The sequence below is a fragment of the Cynoglossus semilaevis genome, chromosome 16 (genome assembly GCF_000523025.1).
Source record: "Cynoglossus semilaevis isolate Cse_v1.0 chromosome 16, Cse_v1.0, whole genome shotgun sequence".
Taxonomy (NCBI): Eukaryota; Metazoa; Chordata; class Actinopteri; order Pleuronectiformes; family Cynoglossidae; genus Cynoglossus; species Cynoglossus semilaevis.
In genome coordinates, this window is record NC_024322.1 from 7,293,630 (window position 1) to 7,321,420 (window position 27,791).

Sequence of the window (27,791 nt, forward strand, 5' to 3'; positions counted from 1 at the left end):
AACTAGGTTTTGAAGCATTATTTACCAAGAAGAGACCTTGGTATTTATTGGCCTCTTTGTTAGAATGTAGAGAATTAGCTAATGGGGTGAAAAGGTCATTTCTCGTTTCACTGCGAGCTCACACTGTGAACGTGGGACAGTTTGAGGGCCGTACCAGGTTAAAGAGTTTGAACAGTTTAGTTGAGACCAAATGTTTTACATTATATTCCTAAATAGGATGTTAGTCCGTTCTCTGTGGGTCAATCTCTAAAACGGTTTTATAGCTGATGGTTTTATTGCAGAGACCCTGTTGTTTAGCTCACACCACAGTTTAATGTTTTTGAGACTATTACTTACTGGAGATTTTTATGTTCTTTACACCACCATTAAAAAAAATCAAAGTAGAATACTCAATGTTTTTATGATGGAGATTGTTATGAAGTTATGTACCTCTCCAGTTTTCTTCAGACGTGGACAACATTTTTAACACAGACTTCACAGACTTTTGTACAGTTTGTATCTCTGTAGCAGACTGCAGCAGAGTCTCCTCTAATCTGCTGCAGCCTTGCTCCAGGTGGTTTTCAGTGGACTTCAGACTGGTTTGGAGCAGAAGTGGAGCTTCCTTGGTCTGTAACACAGCAGTCTAATGTTGAAAGGCTTTCGTGTCTGTCTTCTCAACCTTTAAATTCCAGACAGCAGAGGCATTGATTCAAGTCTTAAAAAGCAATTCCAGTATTTTGTTACTATTTCTCTTAAGTATTTCTTTATTGCTATTAAAAAATCTAGCCTTTACAATTTGGGATTGTACGCTCTAATCTCTGTTTATATTTCATTCTATATTTTAAAAAACATTATCATTAATATTTAATGTTTTATATCCTCAGCTCATGTCTGGACTGCTTTGTGTAAGTGTTAATGTTACTCATACGCTAAAATTACTTTGTGTATGACATCACTTGACCGTGGTACTCTTGTCAATATGCGGTTGTACTGTGTGACAAATTTAAAAAGTGAAAAAGCTTATTAAATAAAATGAAAACTACATGGTGAAATTCTTCCTTTTAACGGACTTGAATGAGATTGATTTTTTTTTTTACCCTTTTGTGAATTGAACTTTTTTTATTGGTAAATGATGTTTACTTTTTTAAAACACTTGTATGACGTATTGTACGTTACTGCAGAAGAATGAGTGTGTGTTGGACCGGTGTTAACATGTGTGTGTGAAAGCACAGTCCTGTAGAGGGTGTCCTTGTCAGACTCTTGTCTATTTTTGTTTTCCCTCCCAGTGAAGAGGTAGAAATGAGCAGCTCTCAGAGAGGAACCAAATCAGAGAGAGGGAGAGAGGGAGGGAGACTTAAGTGACCAGAACATCTGCGGAGGGAATTGCATTAAGTTGCAGTTTAATGTGATAAAGCAGGGAGGATTATGGGAAAGGATACACGTGATTGGATCCGCTGAAATGTTTGGAGTTGGTTTGTGTCGGAGAACAGCGAGTCGGATGGAGAGAGTCAGGTAAGAGCGTGTGTTACAGAAGGAAATGACACTGATCGTGTGTGTTTGTAGTTCATTTTAAAGCTATCAGTGTCTCGTGTAGTTGTGAAGTAATTGTATGTTCGACGCCGTGTGTGTCTTTGTTGTCCGTGGAGGTTTGTGAGTTCTGCCTGTTCGAACACATCAGCTCCTGGTTCATGTTACCATCGTGTCATCATCATCATGCTGTTGCCGACTGTAAAAGACAGGTGGAGATACAGGCAGAGGTCAGATCACCTGGCGATCCATAACCACACTAATGAGCTCAGGTTGTAGGTCAAGCAACTGATTAAATGTGGATTTTTAACTCTTTCCACCTGGTGTGGAATCTAATTAAAAGGAAGTTAGCATGTATTCATCACCTTTCAATTTTTGTTATCCGACAGAAAGCCATTTCTAATCCATCAGGTGTGTGTTAGGTTCAGTTGAAATTTTATTAATGATATTCAAGTTTGAGTGGAGCTAAGCCATGGGTGGGCAAAGTTTTGGCTCACGGGCCAAAATGAGGTTTGAAAAATTGACCGGTGGACTGGTTCAGTATTGGTTGGATGAAATCCCAGTGAGACATTTCTGGCTCGTAAGCTGTAGTTTGTCCATGTCTGGACTAAGCAACACATTTTTAACATTGTTTCTTAGTTTTCTGTAAATGATATAGTTTAGGATTTAAAGTTTTGCCTTGAGGCCACATCAGTTCAGTATCAGTGTACTGTGTTGACATGATCTCCGTTTGTACAGCAGTCTCTTTCCTACATCCCAGGTTGGTTTACTAGCTTACCAGCAGAGGATGGGTTTACCTAACCTAACCTAACCTAACCTAACCCAGACCCTTGTTTACATCATACAGTGAATAAACAGTGGTAGGAATATTATAACATGGAGGCCAGAAAAAGTCATGTGCTGCCTGTAAAATTAAGACTACTTTATACAGTACAGCTTTATCTGCATTCTAGTGGATCTGCACACATGCAGCCCTCTGCTTGTGTTCTCCTTTGCATGTGTTATTGTTTTCAACCAGATCTGAAAAGATGGAAACTCAAAGCCAATGATATTACCTAGGAGGAATATAAATTTTATTTTTTAACAATATCTTGGTTGTGAAATCTGTAGAACCATATACATGGCAATGAAAAAAGGTATATGTTCTAACATCAGTGATTTTTTTTTTTTTGCATGCTAAAAATACCAGTTTGGACGTAATTTAAAAGTGCATTTCTTTTATAGTATTATTTGAATAATAAATAATAAAGCATGACATGTAACAACACAATTTTTTTGCGATGTGGTCACTAACACAAATCAAGGCTTGCACAGTGTAACCTTAAAAATCAATCAAAGAAACCTCGCGTCTGTGTTGAAATGTCCTCTGGAAAATGTCTCCTAACTATATACATGTGTGACTAGTGTAATGGTTGTTTTATAGCTTGTGTACTTAAAGCAGGCACACACCTAAATCTAGGTCTGGTGGTGAGGCTACTGCTGAAACAGCAGGAGGGAAAAAGAATTGCAGTAGAGAACATTAGATGGAGAGAAAAGTGGTAAGCTGGACTAAAGTACACTGACAGAATGAAGCCAAAAATTCCTATTTAATTGTATTTTATCACTGATTTAGTATCTGTTAAATTGGGACACGTTTAGCTGTTTCCACAGTTACGGCTACTGTAAAATATCTGATGTCTGTGGCACTGAAGAAATCTGACCGGGGCTTTGTGGCACAGCAGGATCACAAATTAGCAGAGGCCAGGGGCAAAATGCCCGTAAAATATCTGAATTAGTGCTCCATGTTTGCTTGGCAGGGGCTTTTTTAATGCCTTATAAAATATAAGTTGAGGTTTTGGAAACCCTGTGTTGACAAAAAGCCAGGTAGGCATCTACAGAACACACACGTCTTCTTCCAGGGCAGATTGCCAGGGCAGCGAGGCGAGATTTAAGCATGTTTATAGAACATGTAGCAGTCCATATAAAACATACCTTTAGGCTACAAATTAAACAAGGTTATCTTCTAAAACTACTATTTGAAGCCAAAAAAAAAAAACAAAAAATCCTGGGCTTCAACGCAGCAGCTCAAATATTCCCACAAAAGTACAATCTTCTCATGGCCATTTTTTAAAGCTGTAATTAGGAATAATTATTAAGCTTTAGCTCAGTTTTTATTAAGGGGAGTGAAGCTTCTTTCTGGCTCCTATTTTTACAGCATGTCAGCTCTCTTCAAAGTCTACTTCTGTGTTGTATGTTGACTACAGATTTCTAAAGGCAGTATGGTAGTTAAGAGCTCTTTAAGACGCTGCTCTCTTTACTGCACCACTTTACTGCCAGGGCTTTGTAAATACCACATGTAATGACAAGAATGTAGACAACTTCAGTGGTTGGTGCCACTTTTCCTCTGTGCTGTCATCAGTGACTTGCTGAAAAGCATCATCTCTTCATTTCCTGTTTCATATTTAGTCCTAAGCACTTGTTGTACATTCACACCCTCGGCCGACATGTGTCGCCCATCTGTAGAAGGGACACTGTGTCCTGCTGTAAATGTGACAAAAACCAGAGGTAAACAAGATGCATTGGTAAAAATAATTGTAGAATGTATTAAAAAACAGTTACACAATGTGATTTCATATTTTTTTGTCATACTGACATCAAGCTTTCGTGTGAAAAAGAAATGTACCTTCTGATTTGAAAGAATTAGCTCTATTTCAGTTTATTTAGTTATTCATTTTTGCCTTCTATATAAAATGATAATGAACAATTCCAAAATGATTATTGATGTGAGAAGTTCAGTTGAAATATAAAACGTATGCTAACATTAGCTAAAATGTAGCCAAAAGTTAAGCATATAATATAATATAGATGTTGTTAAGACATTGTAAGGATATGAGCTGTAGTGCCAGTTTTAGGTCTTCTTGTTTATTGTACATTGGGCTTTAGCCAATAAATAGAATAATAATCTTAGTGTACTGTACTTAGCTGAACATGGTGGTCATACTGTATTTAAGAAATAATTCAAAATTACACTATAAATAGTTGTCAAAAAAGAAAAAAAAACATTAATGATAGTCAAGAATTATATTCAAAATGTACTAAGTTTAATTGCAAAATTTGGTAAAACGATTTCCTGGAAAAAAAAAAAAACACAAACTCACTGTGATGCTTAATGTTCAACAGATTACAACCTTCCACTGTGCTTAAAGGAGGATGTTGAACAGTTTGATCTACATTGTTGTCACAGTGGCAGCTGTGAGTGTGTGCTACCGCACTAACAGAGTCTCATTAACTGGTAGACACTCATTCATGTTACTAAGTGACACTCTCAACCCAAAGTCAGAGATAATAACCTATACAGCAGCTGATCCGTATTTATGCAATGCTAGAAAAGCAGCACGTTTGACCTTTTCCTCAGTGATTTTCATCTAATTCTTTATGATTGATTGCCTGAGTCGTTGGTGCAGCTCCGGACTTGTAGCTTGAAGTGAGTCAGAGCGAAATGTAATAAATTTCCTGGATTATTGCTTGATAATAGCGACAAAGTATCTCCACATGGGTGTAATTAAAGCTGGAGGTGTAGCACTGCCCTGTGACTGAACCTTGACCACAGGTAAACCCTCCCACCTGTCAAGTGTGGAACTGCTCACAGCTGTGAGTCCACACTCTCTTTGAGTGTGAGTGGTGAGGCTCTCTCTCTCTCTCTCTCGCTCTCTCTCTCTCGCTCTCTTTTCCGCTGCCTTGTGCATGTCTTTACATGCCCAGAAACATCAGGAGGGGGAGGAGATAGAAAGAAATAACAAGAAAAACCAGAGAGCACGAGAGAGGGTTTGATAGAAGAAGGTGTGAGAGATGAATGGAGGGTTGAAAACAGCTCAGGGCGTGAAATAGGAAAGGAGGACTTTTTTTTATGTGAATGCAGGAGTTGGACAGAACCTGAGAGGACAAAAGATTGTTGAGGTGTAATTGGAAGACACAGGACGACTAAGGCAAGGGGGAAGGGTGAGATACAGGTGTCATTATACTGTATTTGCACCAACACCAGGTTGTCACTTCCTCTTTTGACTCACCTTCTCTTTCTCTGTGTTTGATTTGTAATAGAACGACTTCATTATCATCTGGAAAGTCATGATGGTGATCGGCGGTAACCGTGGATCCTTCTCGTCAGATTTTGGTTTCAAGACTAAGGTCAAGAGCAGCAGAAAGATCAAACCCGGTGAAATAAATGATGCGAAGACCGACGGGAGGATTTGACAGTTCTCATGTTTTCCTCGTCTGCACTTTAAGACCTCCCCTGCTGGCAGCAACCTGTTACAATCATCTGCTGCAACACTCTCTGAAACCACATGTTTGATCAAACACCTAAGCAGCCTCGGCTTGACCAGTAGGACTAACACAGGAGAACTATGGTACCTGATCTTCTGAGAGGTGCACTGTTCCAAGGATGTCAGATCCCCAGGAGCAAATGAGTAGCAGTGGTTTTGACGGCAGTTGCAGTTTACTCCAGGGCCGGCGTTTCTACTGCCGGGAATGGGCCCTGGACAAGCTGCGGCACTGCCTGGACACCTGCTCTGTGCCAAGACACCCACCAGGGCTGCTGGTGATGGGGGGACCTGGTGCTGGAAAGACTGCCTTCTGCACTGAGGTTGTGTGGCCCACCTCGAAAGCAGGTGTGGCAGCTGGGTTGGCACCCCGCTGCCTGGCGTCCCACTTCTGCCAGAGGGAAGACCAGAGGAGTACAGTCCTGTGGAGGTTTGTCCTTGGTCTGGTGGAGCAGCTGAAGGCATCGCCTCTCCTCTCTCCCAGATACAGAGAGTTCCTCAACAGCCCGTCTGCATCGTCAGCACTGGAACCCTTCAACTGTCAGCGAGACCCCGAGGACACTTTCAAGAGGTTTGTCAAATAGAATTCTGAAGAAATCCTGAGAAAGAATGTCATTGCACGTTTATTTTTAGCCTGACAGTCACATGTTGAATATGAGGAGTGGAATTTTCAACAAGATTTAGGGAGAAGCATTGATGTTGTCAAATGACAGGGAGCAGAAAGTGGGTAACAAGCATGAATCTCATCGAGTGGCTCTGCGTGTGTGTGCATGTTTGAGAGTGAGGCTCATTTCTCAGCTCCATCAAGAATAATCAGTGACTGCCGTCACAAACTGAAACATGTGATTTACATTTTTAACCGTATAATTCCTAGAGGTGGTGTGAGCAAGGTAACACATGTACAGTTTTAAAAAGTACTCGTCAGATTAAGCAGAGGTGAAAACCGACAGAGAACCAGTGCTACAGGTTCCTGCTGTTGTGTAAATAGTTGGAACATGTGCTTGTTGTGACTGAAAACATGTGACTTATGTAGAAAAGAGGAATAACTTTCCATTTTGTAGCGACAATGGCCATTATTTGTCAGCCAAATCACAGACATTATGCTCCTAAGATCAACAGTTAAGAGTCGATGGCCATTATTTGTCAGCCAAATCTCTCAAATTACAGACATCATGCTCCTAAGATCAACAGTTAAGAGTCTACGTCTAATTGGCTTCATTATACGTCACTGTTTCAGCACGTTTTTAAAGAGTGTGTTCTTTTCACATTTAATGCTACATTTAAGCTAAGTATGGGGTAGTGTTTCTGATACTTTCTGGTCTGAATGTGTACTTGGTAAAAAGTATTACTTATTTAAGGTAGTTTTTCCTAATGAAAGAAAATGTCTTACATCTCAGTATTTTAATGGGCAGCTAATGGTCCATTGTTGTACATTTGTTTGCAGGGTCACTACTGTCTGCCTGTATTTTCTGTTTTTCTTTTCACTTAAACCTTCAAAAACATTTCTGAAAGGCAATGCCTCCAAGTGCTATAAATATAAACGGGGGTGAGCTACTTTTAGCTTTGGCAAGTGTAAATTATAAAGCCACATATAAATCTGCGTACAAATTTAAGATTACATAAGCAAGAATGTAGGTGTGACATGTTTATGTTCATAGTCTGTCTTGGTGGTACACGATGGAAGTTTTGTGAAGATGATGGAGGTGCACAGCTCCTCACTTGGAAGGCAGGAGTTCTTTGGCCCTCATTTGAAACACTGTTTTAGACAACTAAGTCAAGGAGATTTTGAAATCACTACATGAAACCCTGTAAACATTTTCCTGTTCTACACCCTAACCAGAAGAAAGAGTGACTGATTATGACAGGGATTCTCCTAAGCTTCAGTGTAGCAGAGCTGTATTTTGTATGGAAATTGAGTCGATTCTATGCAGTTGTTTGGCTTGTCGAAAACTTCATGTTTCTCAAAGCCTGTAAACATCTGATTGTGTCCAGGAAGAAAACAAATCGGAGCACAAACACAGGAGGAAGACAGCAGCTGCCATTCTTCTCCATCTTAAATTTAAGTCTGCTCTCATAATGTGGCTCATTCACAGAACACAATGGGCTGTTAGTGCGAGTCAAGGCTGCGCGTTATTTACAACACGACATCCTTTTCGAAGAGATAAATAGGGGGTAAAAAAAAACCCTAAAAATTCTTCCTTAAGTCTGGTGACCGTCTCGGCAGCAGTCAGCGAGGTCACTCTCCTCTCTGGAGTTTTTTTTTTTTTTTTTCACTCTCTCCTGGTGTGTTTACCCAGCGATGAGCCTGAGCTCTTTTACGCTCCTTCAGTGTTTGCTCTCCTCTGGTGTGAGGTACGGAGCTGGATTCCACATTCCCTCAGACTGGCTCAGGGCCAGCAGCTGTTTGAGCTACCAGCTCCTTTTGGGAGGAAGGGCGGCTGCAGGGGAAACGCTGTAAGAATGTTAGAAAGGCTGTTGACAAACTGATGAAACATGGGCTTGAAGTAGACTAAATGCCCGGAAACCAAATTTTAGCTCGGTGTTGTCAGCCTTGAACTCTGCTGACCTTCTTGGTGCCTCTTAGTGTTGCCTGTACATAGAAATTCCTGAGTTTAAATTTGAAACAACATGATGCATTTGTTACCTTAACTATAAAACAAAGTTGAACAAACTTTTCCAGGAGGTACTTGACTAAAAATACCAAATCTTTTTAACAGGTCAAAACGTGTTACAGATCATGTCTATTTTCAATTACAGGCCTGTTAAAAGATTGACTGTGGTTAGAACGAAGATCTGCTCATAACCCCCTCAACATGAAGAACACCCATATATATAATTAACTGAAGTAAATATGACAAATATAGCAAATTGTCAGCTCAAAAGATACTTCACTGATTTTCCTCTTTATAAAAATGCCCTTGAAAGATCAACCAAGAAACATTGATTGGTAGTAGTTTTCATTCTTGTAACAAAATGTTAGATAAAGAAACAGACAAGGATAAAAAATTTGAGCCTTTTCAAAATTCAGTCCTTGTGCTTGCACTTGTGAACACAATAAAATGTATACAAATTCATCTATTTACATAGTTTGGTGATAGGGCAGGAATTTAGACTGTGGAGTGTTGAACTCACTGTTGCTGACAGTTAGATATATTCTTTTATAAAATCTTAAATGTCTGTTGACAGCTAACAGTGGTTCTTTGTCTGGTCACAGCCCAGGATCTGTCAGTGTGAACAGTACCCATCAGAGGTCAAAACTCTTGGTACCACCGCTGCTGCTAGGAGTAGTAAACGTCTTTGTCTTTACATGGTTAGAATAGAATGCTGACAAAACCATTTTCTGTTTAGGTGATCATATCTTTTATCTGGATATGTTAAGTTTTCTAACTGAAATATGTTTAAATCTTCTGTTCAAAAAGTTAGGTTACATAGATTAAACATTCAGCTCAGTCAGGGTGTAAGATGGCTTTTTGATTCATCCATTCATCTGGCAGCCACATTTAAAGACACACAAACATCCACGCTCAGTGAACAGTTAACCTGATTTGCATCTTTTTAGGTTGTGGCAGTCACACAAGGAGAACATGCAAACACCATGTGGAAAGACCATCAGTTACCACTAGGATATTGAACCAGTGATTTTTTTGGCAAAAACAATTTTGGCCTCGACATCTTTATTTCCATAATAACCTGATAGGTTACATGCAGTGGACAAATTGTGCATGATTTATTTATTTTTTATTGAGGAAAAAGTTGTTGATAAAAACATTCCATGTTTCTAGCGAGAGCATTCTTAGCTCTCAATAGAATAACTGTCACTCCCTCTTGGCTCCCAACTTAGACTGTTTTCATTTTTGCCAGTGTTCAGTGATTGAGTTTAAGCCTCAAACATTGTGAATAATTATGTACTATATCATAAAATTATTGCAACCTAAATTAATACGAGGGATGTAACCTGTTATTATAAGTAGGTGCATTAGAAACATTTGCCCATATTATAAATATTTACATATTGTTAAATTATTTGTGATCTTAGGAATTCTTGCTGTAGAATATTTGCTTTATGAAAGGCAAGAGCTGTTACTGTTGTCAGGCAGATGAGGGAAGAAAGAGGGGAAAATAGTCCAATGTCATTGTCGCCTTTAAAAATGGTCATCATCCCACCCTAACAGAAATACTACATACTTGCTTTTTGGTTTTGTACCTCGGCTTGTGGTCCATCTCAGGCCTCATACTTGTCAAATTCAAGTGCTCCGAGGTAGGTAAATACTGCATGAGTCACATACAGTATGAACTGACAGGGCTTTCAATCCACTGGACATTAGTCATGCATCACCTTACTGCGTCTTAGTGCTCCAGAGAGAACAAGGTATTATGAGCTTTAGAGAAGAAAAAAAAAACAGATGCACAGTGGGGATGACAGGAAAAGAAAAGAAAAATAGCACTGGTTGTTGGAAGTGAGGTTGGAAATCACAGTGAAGGACAGGAGAACAGCAGCTCATCTGTTTGTGACACATCAGAGAGAATTCATGCATGTATTAAAATCATACATAGATTCCCAACCATCTGTCGTATTTATACACATCATACACCCCATTCATATTTATGCTTTCAGACAGATGGTTTGGTTTGGTTTGGTTTGCAGGTAGTCAATAAAAGTGTTTGGCTTATCACATTTGATATAATCACAGCAGTGATTTTGTAGCAGGAAGTTCTTGATTGCAATGTTGGTTTTTGTATAACACAGACAAAAACAACACCCTTACTTTGTTCAGTAGCACACTTTACAATATCTTGACCGTTTAGTCTGTATGCACATGTGCACATGAAAGAGACACTGCAATTTGCCGCAGACTTGTCCTTAATTTTATCCTGTTCCTCCCATAGAAACTCCTACATTAAATCTTATATCTTGTATTTATTAAATGTCCAAAACAATTTTTTACATAACACTGTTTGCTTTTGTAAATCTTAATATTTTGAGTATACTAACTAGGGTAAATCATTAAGGTTTCATAATAGGAACTCATTGACTTTGATTAATCATTAGCCTATTGCTAATGCAAATGTTAACACCACTGCCCAAAACACAATGAGCAAGGTAGCCTTTTTTTTTTTTTTTTCAAACTACATTGGCAAAACAAAATCAACTTCCAGACGTGGTGTATTATGTAGCACGTGCAGTGGTTGTCCTAGCATAGCATTAAGCCTCCACTTCCCCTTGCAGTTTGTAGCTAATGAGTTCACCAAGTTAAGACTACATTTATGGCTCAAAAACTATTGCATGGAATATTGATAATGAAATGTCAAAAAGTGATAGACCTACTTTAAAGGTTATGTGCCTCCTCAGTCGTCACTTTAATCGGTTGACTGAAGCTTACATAGGAATGATAAGAATGTTGTAAACCAGATGTCACCTATGCCAAGGTTCCATTTTCCATTTCATTGCAGGATATAATGAGTGATAAATTCAAGGCTCCTGTGAGTAAGCAGATTATACAAACACAATGTGCCAGTGTTTAAGATAAGATAATCACATCCTGTAATTAAGTAATAAAGTCTAATGCTTCTTGATCGGTGTCATGATCCACCCGTCGCTCATTTCATAAACTCTTTGGTTAAAAATCATTAGTAAAATAGTTAAAATGTAATGTTAGAATCAGTGCTTTTGACCTTTTGATGGTAAAAGTAAACATAGTTTTGATTGTTAAATTATAATCATGAAATGTTTATAAAATGAACCATAGTTTATAATGAAGAACTGATGCCATGGTTTCCATAAATTGCAGATCATAACATTTTTACTTTCCTTTTTTTTTTCCATCACAAGTCATTAGTTCATAAACTGTGTTTCCCAGGAGGGTGTATGAAGTGAGGTTTTAATTACAGCTACTCAACATTATATATTTCTTATTGCCTCATGATTTGCCCACATTTCATCACCGTGAATGTCTCATTTACATGGTGTTGATTTTTCATCTTCCACTGCCTACGCACATGTTAATCCACAGGCTGATATTCTGCCGTCCTCCTCGACACTCCGGGTTTGTGACCCTGCTGCTTTTCTTAACTAACTTATCCTCACAAGCATCTTTTTTCATCAGTTCTAAGCTCTTCTCCTGAATTAGTCAGAGCTGGCTTATGCATTTCTGGCAGCGCTGCTGTGTTTACAGCTTAAAGGACCTCTTCTTAGTGTTTCACAAACATGACTAAAGCTGTTTTACAGTGCTGGAAATGTTCCTCGTGTCGTTACTGGGAATTAAAATGGAATTAAAAGAAAAACAAATAATTATTTTAAGCTTGGACAGATGTAGTGATGTTTTGAAGTGGTTTTTTTTGTTTGTTTTTTTTCCAGGAAAAACTATTTGAGGATGAAGGGTGACCAGACCCTCTGTTCAATCTTAAACACAGACATTAACACTAATAACAGTTCACACGTAAACACACCCTGTCTTTGTTGTGGGATTTGAGTCTCTAGGTGACCTATTTACACCAGACTGCTGTCACAGGTTAATCACTATTTGTCACCTTTAAAATAAGACCCCTGTCAGTGTGTGTGTGGCAGTGAACAAATCCTATGGTTGACACACACCTGGTAGCTACTTGTTTTACTTTTTTTTTTAAAATGTATTTTAGTTTCTACGACATATGTGGGTAATGTGTAATGTATTTGTTAAAACAGTGAGAAGGTAACTTAAAATTATGTGTCAGAAAAATCATTTGCATGTACTTCATTGCAGGGTGACATGTGGAGCGTTGCCTGTTGCCTGTTATCCTTAAAATATGCCAGCTTCCTTCATGCAATTTCAACCTCCAGTGTTTTCATGGTGCAGTGTTGACTGCAGGTTTTCATTCTCCTCACGTAAGCTCACCTCGGGTCCCAATCCTGGGATTTTGGATTAAGAAATTTCTGGTAATGCCGTCTGTTGTAAATTCATACATGTTTTAACGACATTGTAAAATAAACACATTGAATTCAGTATCAGTCATAATAATTATAATTATTTTGTCTCATCTTCTACCAGTGTAGACGTGTGAAGGTGAGGAACTGAATTCAGTTCTGGAATGGAGCCGGCCCTCATTAATAATGTATTTGGGCATACGAAGGACACCTTATGAAAATATGTCATTCGTCTACAATATTTTTATTTATTTATGTTTATAGTAGTATGTCTTTCAGAGAATGTGTTCAGTCTAAAAACAGAAAATGTTGTGTTTCTATTTGAACATCCTCTTTTTCACAGACAAGAAAATAAAAAAACTCAATAGTTTCCTATTTTGTCAAACAGGAGTTGTCAAACCAGAACTACCTCCATCAGCAGGTTTAAATGTTCTGATTTGTTACATTGGTGATTGGAATCCTTCTTTCTAGATTAACCCTAATGATGCAACCTAGCCCAACAAGGTAGCAATAGACCAACTACTCCTGTTTCCATGTGACCTAAATACACAGCTCTTCTCTATGGACTTTGGTTTAGTAGAATAAGTGATTTACAACCGGTATTTTTTTATTGGGAAACCTGTGCTCTCTGCTTGTCTTTCTTTTTCCTCCCAATGTGTGTGTGGGTGTGTGTGTGTGGGTGTGTTGCACACAGGTGCGGAACAGTGGGGAATTTCAGAGGTTCCTCTCACCTGAGTCACCAACCGATCACAGCAGGGCGTGGATGCTGACTGTGCATTTAGCACAGTGATTAAGCTTTTGGTTGGGAGTTGTTTTACTGTTTTACAATATGTCCCTGCGTTTGATCTCAGGTGAAGACACTTTTTAAGCTTCAGTTTTATTGTCTCTATTGACAGTGAAGGCAAATGTATGAGTTTTGTTGGTGGGAAAACGTGGTTAGAAATCCTGTTTTATGTGTTGTTTTTTTTCATAAGGTTTTGAGGAGAGAGTGATTTAAAGGAAGATGACAACAATGTGAGAGCAATAATAAAAAATGAAAAACACAACAGAAAATACTAAATATAGGCTTTCATTTGGATTTGCATTTAAATGGAATCTTTTAGGATGGGGGGAAGTCACAATTTGAATATGAATGTGATTTTATTAAAGGACACTCACTGGATTAACTTTAAAGAAAAACTGTTCTTTTTTATTATAACCTGAAGAAGAATTATGAAATACACATAGACATAGACATGTGTTCTGATGGTAAACTCCATTGAACTGATCGACTTGTTTTAACACATCCTCTAATATATATACTGTATATATAGCTGACCCTCTTGGTGCCTGTTCTCCTGTCTTAGGGCCGTGTTGGTGCCTCTCTTGGACCTTCCTCCTCCTGTCCAGACTCTGATGGTGGTGGTCGACTCCCTGGATATCGGATATGTGGCCGGCACAGGCGATGAGAAGAGCGGATCCATCGCAGAGCTCCTGGCCACCTATCAACAACAGCTGCCTGGGTGGCTGCTGCTTGTTTGCTCCGTTCGCCGCCACAACAAACCCTTGTGCAAGATGTTCTCAGGTACAAAGACGGACTAGCTGATTTATTTGACTGACTGACTTTGCATGAGATAAGACAAAAATAAACCAACAGAATTGAATACGTATCTGGTGGAGATGAACTGTCAGCAAGAATCGTGCATTAAAGTGTGATATTTTTATTGTCAATCCACGATTTACATCATACATAACACAATGTACATTGTCTGAAGTTGAAAAGCTGTGATTCAAAGTAACCATGACTACGGACAGAGGCAGCATCACTTAGCTGAACATATTTTTCCAGTGAAGCATTTGACTTCAGATTGTTGCCAGTGTCAATCAAATGGTTTTTGTTTGAATGATTGACAGACAAATCATCGGCCTTTGAGATGTTACATTTGCCTTAATAATACAGGTTGTGCATGTGCAACAGCTGAGTGAGGATCAGCGTGGTCTGTGTATGGAGTGGCCAACATTAAATCCTCATTCTAGATTAGTGTCTAACTATAGCAAAATGTGTCCAACATGCCTTTTGACTTTTTTTTACTAGCACACAAAACTTGTATAAAGGTGTGTTTGACCTTTTTAAAAAACATTTTTCCTCCTAATCTTGGTTGAGTAAAAACTAATCCAAACCATATATCTGCATTTCTTTTGTGTTCTAGGTTTCCGTAAAATCTGCTTGGATGATCTGCGGAAGCCCCCACCCGTACACGATGTGCAGCAGTACATCCTCTGCCGTCTGGATGAAGACACAGCACTGCGTCGCCAGCTCACCCCCGACACAGCTGACATGCTGAATTTACTGCACATCAAAAGTGGTGGCTGTTTTCTCTTCCTTGAGCGAGTTCTGGATGGTGTGGCAGTCGGATTGGTTGGTCTGCGGGAGATCCGGGACATTCCTGGGACACTCAATGGCCTCTACTTGTGGCTGTGCCAAAGACTTTTCCCCCGGGGGCTTTTCATATCTGTCAGGCCTCTCCTGAATGTGCTTTTAGCGGCACCTAGACCCCTTACACCACAGCAGCTGTTCAGAGCAACCTGGACTCACAACACCACGCTCACTCCCCAAGACTTTGAGGACAAGCTTCAGTCTCTGTCTCCTCTCCTTGTCGAAGGCCCTGGGGAAACAAAACTACTTTTTCATGCCAGCTTTTCTGAGTGGCTAACCGATGTCAAATATTGCACACAGAAGTATCTTTGTAGCAGAACAGATGGACACAGCATGCTCGCCATGGCTTTGACTGTGCAGGGACAACATCTGGACATTGAGGACACATGCCAGCTTGCCACGCATTTAATTTGCTCAGGACACCATCAAGACAACTCATCATTATTGGCATTGTGGATGCTGTGGACAGGTGTACCCAACAGCCACACCTCCAGTCAGCCTCCTGTTCTGGTCAGTCAGGACGTCCTTCAGCTGCTGGTGAAGACTGGGCTCATCTCTGCAGCCTGTTTTCCAGATTCACATCCAAGTGTTGGAGTACATTGCATGGGTGTGGAGAGATCCGCTTTACAGCATGGACGTGAGAGGCAAGTGTCTGTGAAGAAACTTTTAGAAAGTGGAGTGTCCATAAACCACAGACGCTCTACAAATGGACAGACGTTGCTGGCCAGTGCAGCGCAGGAGAATTCGCCAGATATGGTTCAACTTATCCTCACGTACGGAGCTGATCCACTTATTGGTGATCATCAGGGTCAGACACCACTTTCGCTAACTTCCAGACAAGGTCATGTCAAAGTGCTGTCAGTGCTCCTTGAATGGGCCAAGGGCCAGGGGCAAAAAACTGCCACGCAGATGATGGAGCACGTCGACAATGAAGGTTGGACAGCACTGCGCTCTGCAGCTTGGGGCGGACACAGCGAGGCTGTGCGCCTCCTTTTGGATGCAGGAGCAGATGTTGATGGATGCGACTGTGAGGGTCGGACTGCACTTAGAGCTGCTGCGTGGGCTGGTCATGAGCAAATAGTTTTAACCTTGCTGAATTACGGGGCGGAGGTTAACAAAGCCGACAGCAAAGGCCGCACTCCCCTAATAGCGGCTGCCTATATGGGACATCAAGAGGCTGTGGAGATATTACTAGATCACAGTGCAGAAGTGGACTTGGCTGATGGAGATGGACGGACCGCCCTGTCAGTTGCTGCACTCTGTGTCCCCACAGCAGCTGGGATCTCAGGTTACGGGGAGGTAGTGAGTCTGTTACTAGAGCGTGGAGCTGATCCAGGGCACAGAGACCATGATGGCATGACACCACTGCTTCTTGCATCCTATGAGGGACATGATGACATAGTTGAGCTTCTGCTTGAAGCTGGTGCTGATGTTGATGAGACTGCCGGCCCGGATGGTACTGTCACCGCTGCAGCAGCTGTTACTCCCCTACTGGCGGCTGCAGCAATGGGCCACATTAAGACGGTGTCTAGGTTGCTGTTCTGGGGAGCAGCAGTGGATGCTATTGATTGTGAGGGCAGAACAGCGCTGTGCCTGGCGGCAGCCAGGGGCAGTGTTGAGGCTGTTCGTGCGTTGCTGGATCGAGGACTGGACGAAAACCACAAGGATGACCTCGGCTGGACTCCATTGCACGCCGCTGCCTGTGAAGGCCATCGGGCTGTTTGCGCTGCCCTGACAGAGCGAGGCAGTATGGCACGCGTTGGAGAGATGGACATCGAGGGACGAACTCCATTAATACTCGCTGCCCAGGAAGGTCATTGGAGCACAGTTAAGCTTTTGTTGGACAGGCGTTCTCCTATTGACCATAGGGCCTATGATGGGCATTCTGCCTTGAGTGCTGCACTCCTGGAGGGTCATGTTGAGGTGGCAGATCTTCTTATGAGGCGAGGGGCTGACACTGATGTGCGGGATGCAGAGGGCAGGCCTTTGCTCTACCTCCTGGTCTTAGAGGGTCGTCTTGAGATGGCCACTCTTCTGATAGAAAAAGGAGGGGTACCGCTTGAATCTAGAGACTCTGAAGGCCGTACTGCACTTCATGTGGCTTCATGGCAAGGGCTTGTAGAAATGGTAGACTTACTTGTGAAGCATGGGGCAAACCCAAATGCACAAGATGCAGAAGGAAGACCACCAGTGCATTCAGTGGCCTGGACAGGACATGCTGATGTAGGACATCATCTCCTGGAAGCCAGTGGCATCAACATTGACCTTGCTTGTCACCAGGGAGCAACAGCTCTAAGCATTGCTGCCCAAGAAGGACATGACAGTATTGTAAGAATGCTTTTGGAAAGAGGTGCAAATCCTAATCACTTAGATAAGTACGGCCGTAGTCCGGTCAAAGTGGCAGGAAAACATGCACACTTTAACATCGTCAGGTTTTTAGAGAGCTACGGTGCCAAGCCATATCAAGGCCCTGTGCCAAACTCTATGACCATCTCCCCTGAAAAATCCAACAAGATCCTCTTCTCAAGCATCACAGCGAGTAATGGAGGTGAAGCAACAACAGCTACCTCTTCCTCTTCAGTATCATCCCCTGATTCCACAGCAGAAAGATTCCGTTCGATGGAGAGTTCCCAGACCTCGTCTACATGCCACTCCCTGGCCACGGTGCAGACTGTACCTGCTGACAGCCTCAGCTTCATCCAGCAGATCCAGCAACACTCACTGCCCCGCAGCCGCAGCCGTCCCTCCACCCTTCCTCCACCGGGGAGCTCAGGGATGGGCAGCCTCCATGGGAGCGTCCAAAGGCAACCTAAAAGCAGCCCCCCTCCTTCTGTTTGCACAGTTAAAGCTGTTGTGCACAACTGCAAGATGCCGACCAAAGGCTTGACATCTGGACAGGAATACCCCGACAAAATGAACAAACAGAATCCACACTTAATAAAAACCGACAGGATGACATGCACTGGTGGAAAATGGAACTCGGTCATGGCGTCTCTTGGCATTGTTCCAGGGCAGGACAGTCCTGCAGCAGGTGCTAAAAACAGGGGGAGTCCCCCACTGGGCTATCCATACAGGTTACAAAGTCCACTTCAAGAGGAAGCTTGGAGTCCTCTGACCCAGAAAAACATTATGTCACCTGCCTGTTACAATTTTAACCCAGTCGTACCTTGCAGTGCCTTGCCAGAGGACGTAATGGTCAGAATGACGACCACAGACCCACAGCTCAATCTGAAACAGGCCATTAAACTGCAGTTCGAAGGTCCCACCAGTGCAGCCTTGTACAAGAGAGAGACCCCTCTGTGACCGGTGCCAGAGAAACCGCTATCACTGATGTAAAAAAAAAAAAAGAAAAGAAAAAGCCACTTGTCAAGCTGTGTTTTGAAACATTGTTTGGTTTACAGAATTATTTACATTTTTCTACTTTAAATTATTATATCTGAACTGGTTGCAGCCCTAATATGGGCGTTACAAAAAAAGAAATATTCTAAACATATATATGTAGTTTAAAACAGAATTTGGAATTGAAGAGACCATTCTTTTTAATTTGACAAACTTTATTGTTTGAAAATAAATAAAATGAACAAAGGTGAAATCTCCCTTTAAACCAATGTGACACTCAGTCTCAGCAGTGAACCTACAGTGAGGAAGTTTGTTACTTTTTAGTCTTATTTCACCTCTTGACAAACAAAGTGTCAATGCCAAAAATACTTGATGTCTTTTAGACATTTCATTGCTTTTTTTTTTTTATAAAAAGCTTTTCATTCACCTTCAGATTTGGCCTATATATATGACTCACAGCACACTGAACAACTGAATACACTGTTGGCAGCAAAGTTAGGTTTTAAACATTTAGGGAATTTGTAGATATTATTGTTTTATTTACAGCACATTTTGTGTGTTTGTTTTTACGTTTACTGAGGTTGTCCCAGAGTTAAAAAAAAAAGGCTTGGATGACAGAGGAAGTTTACTTTTTCTCCACCCTTTTAGAAGAGTCGAGGAGTGAAGACGGTGACATCACTGCTTATTTTGCCTGAATTTCCTGTGACTGTTTGGTATTTTGGCAGGGCTCCTGCAGCTGTTGGACTGATGCATTCTTTTCTTTCAAAATGTATTGTTTTATTTCTCCATTTTGGTTATAATTTTTTTTCACCTTTTTACGTAGCCACCAGCACCAGTTTGACTGTGTTGGGATGTGATTGAAATTATTTTTTACTGGTTTAAAAACAAACAACAACAATCCCCTTCTGGAGCTTTAAATACGTGGCCTTGATCTTTACTATAAACTTTTATACTGACTGTAAAGTAACTCTAATAGCCCATAGGTCTGTTTCTAACAGACAGTGTTTGGCTGAAGAAGTCCTGACTCAGTGCAGGGTTTATGATCCCAGCCACAAAAGACAGAGGAGTTTACCAAACCCACTTGGCTTGATCACAGCATGTCTGTGGGCAAGCAAAAAAAGGAGAGATTTTAAATTGGACAATAAAAGTGGGAGTGGATGTGGACGTGCCATGGTTCTGATTCTAAAAGTTTTACTTTATTGGCATTATCTATTATTTAAAATATGCTTTAATTAAAATGGCAACTTTGTCATAAACTGACCCTGATTTACTCGTCTGTTATTTTTCATGTATTTTTTATTTTATTTACAAATACACACACTTGAGCCCACACACACTACACTACAAATAAATGTCATGATTCGCCTCTGATGTGGAAGCATCAAGCAGGGATTAGAGTCTGGCAGCAGCCTGATGGCAGCCACCTCGACTTGTATAAGCAAGGGCTTTGGAAAGTGTTCTTGGAAACTGAAAACTACATAGAAACAAGGCTCTCCAATATTTTAGGTACACAGTCAAAATGGTTTATTGTAGTTTTATAGAACTGACTAGACTGCAGGGGTCTCACACTCAAATGAGCTGAGGGTCACAGACGCCACCATCATTTCATTTGGGGGTCACATCAGTGTTCGGTGTTACAAAAAAAAAAAAGATATATCAGAATAAAAACACAGTGTAATACCACAGTTTGATTTACAAATACAATATTTTTTCTCCTTTAAACGACCAAATAATTTAAAGAAAATACAAGGGCCAAATACTTTTTTATTTTCTTTTTTTTTTACCTCTTGTATGGGCTGGATGAGTTGGGGGTTTGTGGCCGTAAACTGTAAGGAGTTTGAGACCCCAGTTTAACTTGTGTATCACTATGTCATCTCCAAAATGTTGATTTGTTTAGACTTTAGAATATAACGCAAGTCAAGACAATAACACTTTTCACACAGATAAAGAAACCAATGAAAACAAAAAGAAATATCAAGGTGGGTCCAAGTCCATTCTTCATAGTTTCAGTTGACTCCCAGTGGTCTGTGGCCTGGGTCGCTGTCTCTCAATTCAGTTCTGTTTGATGTTCAGAGTCTGCTTTTATTGAATTAAACTTTGATTTGACTGTTGTATCTCCAGGGTCTGCAGTTTCTTTCTAAGGAAAAGAAAAAGTCCTGTTGTCAAAGATTTGCACCAAGGTAAGATTTGACTCTAGGCGGTGGTCCCTGGGGAAGAGATTCACGTTTGTTATGAAATAATGTCAAATAATTTCTGGGAAAAGGCTAGGGAAAATGACAATTGTTGATAATTGTTAGTCAAAAAGAGTTGATAAGAGTGGTCTGGGTATAATTTCATGCTTTGTTTCTTCTACAATATTTAATTTGGACAAACTTGCATTTTCTGCCACAGTTGAATGTGAACATTAAATTGTTAGCTCACTGAGCATATTTGAACAGTGATGTAAAAAGATAAACTGACATAACAGACAGTTAAATTGTTGTCTTCATCACCGACACAAACAAGAACCTATAGTGTTTATAACATTATGTATGGTAAGCACAAAAACAAACAAAGCAGGAGCGATGCAATATTTGTGAAGAGGCTCACATGTCAAGCTCGGTAAACATTAGCTGTAATTAAACACCAGCTGCACACAGACCTAACCTGACCTGTCGACCACAAATTAACTGAAAGCATTACAGGTGACTGTGCAGTTGGTACATTTCTGAGAAACTGCAGGTATAGAAATGCATTCCAAAACTGAATTATGGATGCTTTTGAATGTCTTTTTTGCATCAACTAAAATGCCATTACCTCTTCACAGAAACACTAATTTAAATGACATGTTTTTAAAAAAATAATTATGAATCAGTGGTTAACTTGTACAGAGGCTGGATCTGCTGCAACGCCTGCAAATTATGACAATGACATGAAACAAAGAGTCTGGTGATTGATGGGGGGAATCACAGGCGGAGCGGAGTATAAAGGAACAGGAAAAACTGAAGCTGCAGTTGTTTAGGAAACAATGGCGGCTCACTGGCTGCAAAACAATAGAGAAACAGGATAGGAAGCAGCTGATGGGAAACAGGAAGATTCACTCTGCAGCAGAAAACGCGATGCATTTCACAGTAAAAATAAAGGTCATAGGAAGCTGCAGCCAGAGGTTGGGTTCACGCAGATGTACCCTGACTACTCACCTCCATCTAGTGGACAAGGCAGGGAGTATTCTCTAGCTTTTATCTTCAAACTCATTAGGCTGCAAAACTACATGAAGTTACGTTTGGAAATACATGATTACACAGTATAGAGTTTAACTGTCATGTTTCATCAAATGCTAATGAAGAATATTTCTTTTCCCTTGTAGATGGAGGTAGACACAGTGAAGAGCAAACGGTAAGTTGGACATTTCCAGCAGACACACATCTAAGCAGTATCTTATATAAGACTTATCTAGCAAAAGATTAAGAAACAAAAGTGCACAATTCTAAAAATTGTAATAATATGCAAGATTCCTTCAACATATAAACCTTACAACAGTTCTTACAGTTTACTAAATGCATTACAAGTCTTGAATTAAAAATGGTTGTAGACCTTGATGTTAAAGGGGGAATTGTTTAGACTGTAATTTACTGCAACATCTCACATTCTGTACTTGTCACATAGTGTATTCAAATGTCAATGTAACTGAACCTTCACCATCAAAAGTATTTAAGTACTGTTAATCCACAGGTTGTCCAGCCCATTGTATAAAATGTATTTCAGTAGACAGGAAATCCTATGTTCTTCCTTTAGCCACAGTTTTAGGATTGGACTTCTGTTAACATCTGCTCTGATGTTTTAAGAGGTGAAAAATCAGAGTGATGGATATTAACTCAAAGGGCTCTGATCAAATCCTTGCCTTGGCAACGACTGTGAGTAGGTGTATTTTACACCCAGTGGACACCTTCGCCTCCACCTTCAGTTTTCTTCATTTGGTTGATATTCATTATCTTCAACAGGCGTAATTTGGCGTGGGTGTGTGTAGATCTAGTATAATAGGTTTGAAATGTGGCAGCTGTAGTACATGATTATTTGCTACATAAGAAACTATGGTGTGTTCAAGCGGTTACTAATCCTGTTGTAGCTCGATCTTTGTCTTTCTAAGAGGACTTTCTAAGTGACATTATATAACGGTGTAACACAATATTTATCAGTTTTGATAAAACCAAGATTTATTGTGTTCCCAGTAACAGTGATTTGTGCTGTCAGAGTGACAGATGGGTTCAGATTCCAGAGAAGACAACCTTTTTTTTTTTTTTAATAAATCATACATGTGAATACCTGATATTTTAACCCACTAACACTGACTGCAAAATGTGCTTTTCTGAAAGGATATGTGGTCCTAAGAGTAATTTCAGCTGAATTTCTTTTTTTGTTCCTGACACAGTAAATTACAGTCTGTACCTTCTGGCATCAGTCTGTTCAAATGTTTAAAAGAACGCTCTGTCAAAGAGCTTGAGAAATTCTTAAAAATCCACCCAGCTCAACTTTTAAGAAATGAGCAATGACTGAGAGCTGGCACACTGGTCAAAGTAATGAGCATTTATTGATGTCAGTGGTGACAAGATTCTACAGTTAAAATCAGTAAAATTCTTGATCAACCGCAGTAAGACAAAAGTGGTTCATTGTTTGTGCAGTACAAAAGTTTTGACTGAAAAATTGGTATAAATATCTGGTTCTTTTCTTTTGCTAGACATGGATCAGACTCCACTTTATCTACTGTGTGTATACTCTGTGTACTGTACAGTAAGTTTTAAAACTGACACAGCAACTGTTGGAAGTTTCAAGTAAGTAAAATCACACCAAATAGTTTAATCTCAGGGGTAAACATTCTTAGCTAGTGATTAAAGTGATTAAATTACTACAGCGGAAAAAACTCCGTAGTGATTAAACTTATTGAACGCAATTTTTTTTGTTTAGTCCTGTGAGGCCTTGTACTGGTATATCTTTATGCAGTGGTGCATACTGTCTGAAACAGCAAGCTGACCCTCAGGTAGCAGCGCCAGACCCCGTGGACTACTCAAGCCTTGGTTTATTATGACCCATCCAGTGCCCCGTGAGGGGTACAACAGAACTTTGTGCTCCTCCCCCCAGTCTGCTACAAACACATTACCATCTGGATCTAGGCAAATACCCCAGGGGCAAACCAGGACTGGTCCCATACCAGCACATACACCCAGAATTCTCACTGTGTTCCATCCCGGCTCCAGTACTTTAATACAAGGCACACGACCTGTTTCGTTGCCTCGTTCAGACACTGCCATCATACCTGAGCTCAAACAAGCTGCCACCAAGTAGGGTCTGTGAAAACCAGTCACAACTGTACGTTCAACACGGCACCCGGTCTTAGGTTCCAGCTTGTATGCGATGAGAGTACCTTTACGAATATCAGCTACCAAGAACTCATCCATCCTGGTTACTGTTACACCTCGGGGAGCTTCCAGTTCATCTTTTGCTGAGCTCCGTCCTGATCCTCCAAAGGTCTGGAGCAGGCGACCATGACGGCTGAACACCAGCAGGGCTCGCTCTGCCGCGCAGCTTAGGGCGATCAAACCCTTTGCATTCACAGCAATGTCAAAATAATTCCGGCATCTTCTGGCCGATCCATTTGAAGTTGAGGTAGACACTTGCTGTAGAACGTTACCACGTGGATCTGTCACCTGTTGCAAAGTTGAAATTGTTTTAATTATATAGAAACATTTTCTAGAAACTGTGCTTCAAAAAGAAATAGTTTTCAACACAACACTGACCTGAATACGTGCATTTCCACAGTCCACTATAAAGAGTTGGCCCTGGGGGGTGGCATGAATACCACTGGGCAGCGTAAGATCAGCACGACCTGATCCCTGCTTTCCAAACTGTTTGATGAGATGAGGTCCACTTGTGTTGCACGATACAAAAGATGGTTCCCCCTCTTCCTCCGTCTCAACCAATGCAGGTTCTCCTCTATCACCTCTGTTTTTCTTTGGTTCTTGAGAGAACCCGTCAATGACAGACATGGACAAAGATCTACACCCGAGGGGTTGCCTTGAACCCGCCATTCTGATTGTGTTTTGTTGCTGAGGCAGATTATTGTAACCCTTACCAGACGGGTATGAAAGTGTTTGTCCAATCTCAGATACCCTGGGGTTTCGGTTGAAATTTGGTGGGACTGAATTCGTGTTTGACTGAGAGTTGTTGCATTTCATCCTCCATGTTCCAAACTGCTCACTCCCACCACTACTGATCAGTGGGCGTGTCTTGTGGGTCAAATCCACTGCAGATTTGGACAAACGACAGCTGTAGTTGAATGAGCCTTTGTTCATGCTGCAGTCATTAGATGGACTAACAATGAAGGTGTAGCTGGAATCAAGGCTGTCTGTTGGAGACGGTGCTCGGCCGGAGTCTCCCAGGGTTCCCAGAGAGTGCTCATCAGAAGACTGGCTAAGGCGAGAATGAGAGCCACCTCTAGCGGTGAGGTCCAGGCAGCTGTGGCTGGTTAGAGTTTCCCTTGGGGTGATCTTTGGAGATGACAAAACACTGTTGCCATACCTCGTATTTTTAGTACTTGATTCTAGACTGACTTTACTCTTATCATTACCCTGGCTTTCTGAACTCAAACATTGATCCATTTTACCATGCTCCTGTCTTCTTTCTGGGGAAGGTGACAACCTACGTCCAGATAAGACAGATAGTGACCTTTGGATCCTAGGAGAGCAATATTTTCCATCACTATTCATCTTGTTTGTATGCTGCCTGCTCTCATTGTCCACATTTACAGTGGGAACAGCCAAAAACACATCATCTCCCTGTTGCTGTAGGAAGGATTCCACATGACCATCCTGAGATGACTGCCATTCCGATTGACTGCAGTTGGTGGGCCACTCACCTATTTTCCCTTTCTCCTCGGACTCTAGATCACTCCTGGGAGATAGGGTGATCTTTCTGGCAACCCTACCTGTGGGTGAAGTGACACCTTCTCCTCCAGGACCTTGATGGTTTGTGTCTTCACACTGCATCTCTTGTGAATGAAGAGGGCACATTTGTCCCTGTGGCCCACATCCCCCGACATGAAGACACAGGCTTTGATCTTCCACACGTATATCTCCAAAGGTGACAGCATTTGGTTGGGAGCTGGGCTTAAAGTTTACCTTCTTGAGGGCAAGGGAGATTTCCCACGGTTGTAGAAACTCACTGATCTCCTTCAGTAGCAGGTTCTGGTTTGGACAACTCTGGTTCAATCCTGACTGCTGATCTACTTCCTGGATCTTCTTTTGGAGTTGGGCCAGTTTGCGGAGCCTTTGCTCCAGGAGGGACTGACTCACCCTGACAGCTGCAATGTTCTCTCTTTTGACTTGTTCTAACCGTTGCTGAGCATCTCGGTGGTCCTGCTCAACCCTCTCCAGCAGACGCTGCTCTTCTCGGCGTGCACCCAGAATGGCGCGATCTACACCACGTTTAACCAATTCAGTTGCGGTAGCTTGTCTCTCTTGTAGCTGGTGCAGGTCTGCCTCTGCCTGGGCCAGGTCATTTAGGGCTTGTGTTACCCAACATGGAGGGGAAGGAGGAGGGAAAGTAGGAGAAGGACTTTTTGATGGACAGTCTGGACTTAAGTGGTGGGCAGGATTAGCAAGGTTGGGACTACTGTCCACAGAAGTCCCCACAAACATGATGGCAGATTTTCTTAAAGCATCCAACTCTTCCTGTGAAAAGACAATACAAAGTGGCACTAGATAAACATGTTCGAATTGACCTCGCTTAGCCTAAATGAAACTAAACGTTCAGACGTCACTTCATGGTTCTTGATTCTGAGGTTTCAGTTTGATGACGATGCTGCTCTTTCTCTTCCAATTGAGACAGTGACTGTTTGAGTTGCACAGAGCGGCAGATCCTTGCTGTTACTGAGCAACACTGGGTCGACTCAGTGTGCAAGTGCAGCTGTAATTTAACAGATGGTCAATTTAAAATCTTGAGCAGTTTAATGTGTTTCCCTAAAATGCAGAGCACAGACCACATGAATTAATAATAGAAACCTAGGGTTGATTGAACGGCCTCTCAGTTAAAAACCTGAATGCCTGTATTTCATACTGTAAGCTGGGTAATGTCTGTGGTTTAAAAACCTTTTTTTTCTTTAGTCTTGAATTTCGCTGGATTATTTTTAGAAGTAGATTCTAAATGCAGCACATATCTGGACCAATGTTTGTTTTGCATTTTATTATTATTTTCCTTAGACCGAACTTCCTTTCACTAATGTGTAGCTAATGTTAATTTATTTCCTCCGTCTTTCAGCAGTTTGTGCTTCTTTGCTCAAATGTTCAAACTTGCAAACAACACAAACTACAAGTTAGTCATTAGCAGCCGAGCTTCAAAATTATTATTTTAACAATAGTTTGTTCAGAATTTGTCGATGCATTGCGTGAAACTTCATTATTATCGATTATAGCTGATGTGATGTCTTCTGGAAAACAGTTTAGAAATGATATGAATTGTGAAGTACAGTACAAGTATTTAAAGAATGTAGTACAATAAAGCAATTTCAATGACATTCCTTGTGGATAAAATATATGTCACAACTCTCGCTGCCCCCGACTCTGTGGTTAGTAGGTCGAAGTGTTTCTAAATCCTACTGAGAAGACTTCCAAGTGACCATTCAAAGTGATGGAGCGATACGAGGCGTAGGAGAGCCTGAGCATGTGGGCACAAAGAATCAGCATTAGTGGAGGAAGAAAGTTTTGAGTAATGTGCAGATAGAAAGCATTAGCATTTCAAATGGTGGCCGACAGCCAGATGCACAGAGAGCGAGGACTAGAGTGGGAGGTAAAGACAGTCGGAGCAACAACACAACAACAATATCTCCCCATTCTCCAGCACTGCAAATAGACCCCACTTTGATATTTTATTCATGAGCAGTACAAAGTGGTTCAGGCAGACGTCAGTGAGAGACGTCTCTTCATAGTGTGATGTTGTGTGATAATGCCACAAACCCACAGCGGCTTCACATTCTAAACAGAATTCAGCACTTTCACTGTAAATACATTGGAAGTTTAAGTGAAAGTGAAATATTTGTCATTGTGACACAGAACATCACTGCACACAACCAAATGTGGCCTCTGTTTTTAACCCATCACCAAAGTGAACAGTGGGCAGCTTTAAGCCCCTGGGGAGCAGTGTGTGGGGACGGTGCCATGCTCAGAGCACCTCAGTGGCAAGTGGGCAGCTGGTAGACTTGAACCGACTCAAGTCCCCTTCCTTAACCACCAAGCCAAAACTGCCCCAAAACATTATTTTACATTTCCCCCTTCCCTTCATTTCTATGTTGTTATCCATGGCA

At 41.1% G+C, this 27,791-nt stretch overlaps 1 protein-coding gene across 2 annotated transcripts; it reads left to right on the forward strand.

Moving 5' to 3' along the window:
- Nucleotides 1-1,075: 1,075 nt before the first annotated feature.
- On the forward strand, nucleotides 1,076-19,720 carry ankrd50l (ankyrin repeat domain 50-like). 2 transcript variants are annotated; one of them, XM_017040107.2, is made up of 5 exons: nucleotides 1,076-1,491; nucleotides 5,405-5,484; nucleotides 5,584-6,375; nucleotides 14,052-14,269; nucleotides 14,895-19,720. In XM_017040107.2, the coding sequence occupies exons 3-5, from the start codon at nucleotides 5,927-5,929 to the stop codon at nucleotides 18,422-18,424; spliced, it is 4,197 nt and encodes a 1,398-aa protein (XP_016895596.1). In that variant the 5' UTR covers nucleotides 1,076-1,491; nucleotides 5,405-5,484; nucleotides 5,584-5,926; the 3' UTR covers nucleotides 18,425-19,720. The 2 variants fall into 2 exon arrangements, with proteins under 2 accessions (XP_016895596.1, XP_008326583.1); XM_008328361.3 differs by lacking the exon at nucleotides 5,405-5,484.
- The last annotated feature ends 8,071 nt before the right edge of the window (nucleotides 19,721-27,791 follow it).

Coding starts and splice junctions, on each gene's coding strand:
- ankrd50l (XM_017040107.2), top strand. CDS start 5,927: ATGTCAGATCCCCAGGAGCAAATGAGTAGCAGTGGTTTTGACGGCAGT. Junction 6,376..14,051: donor CCCGAGGACACTTTCAAGAG/GTTTGTCAAATA, acceptor CTCCTGTCTTAG/GGCCGTGTTGGTGCCTCTCT. Junction 14,270..14,894: donor CTTGTGCAAGATGTTCTCAG/GTACAAAGACGG, acceptor TTTGTGTTCTAG/GTTTCCGTAAAATCTGCTTG.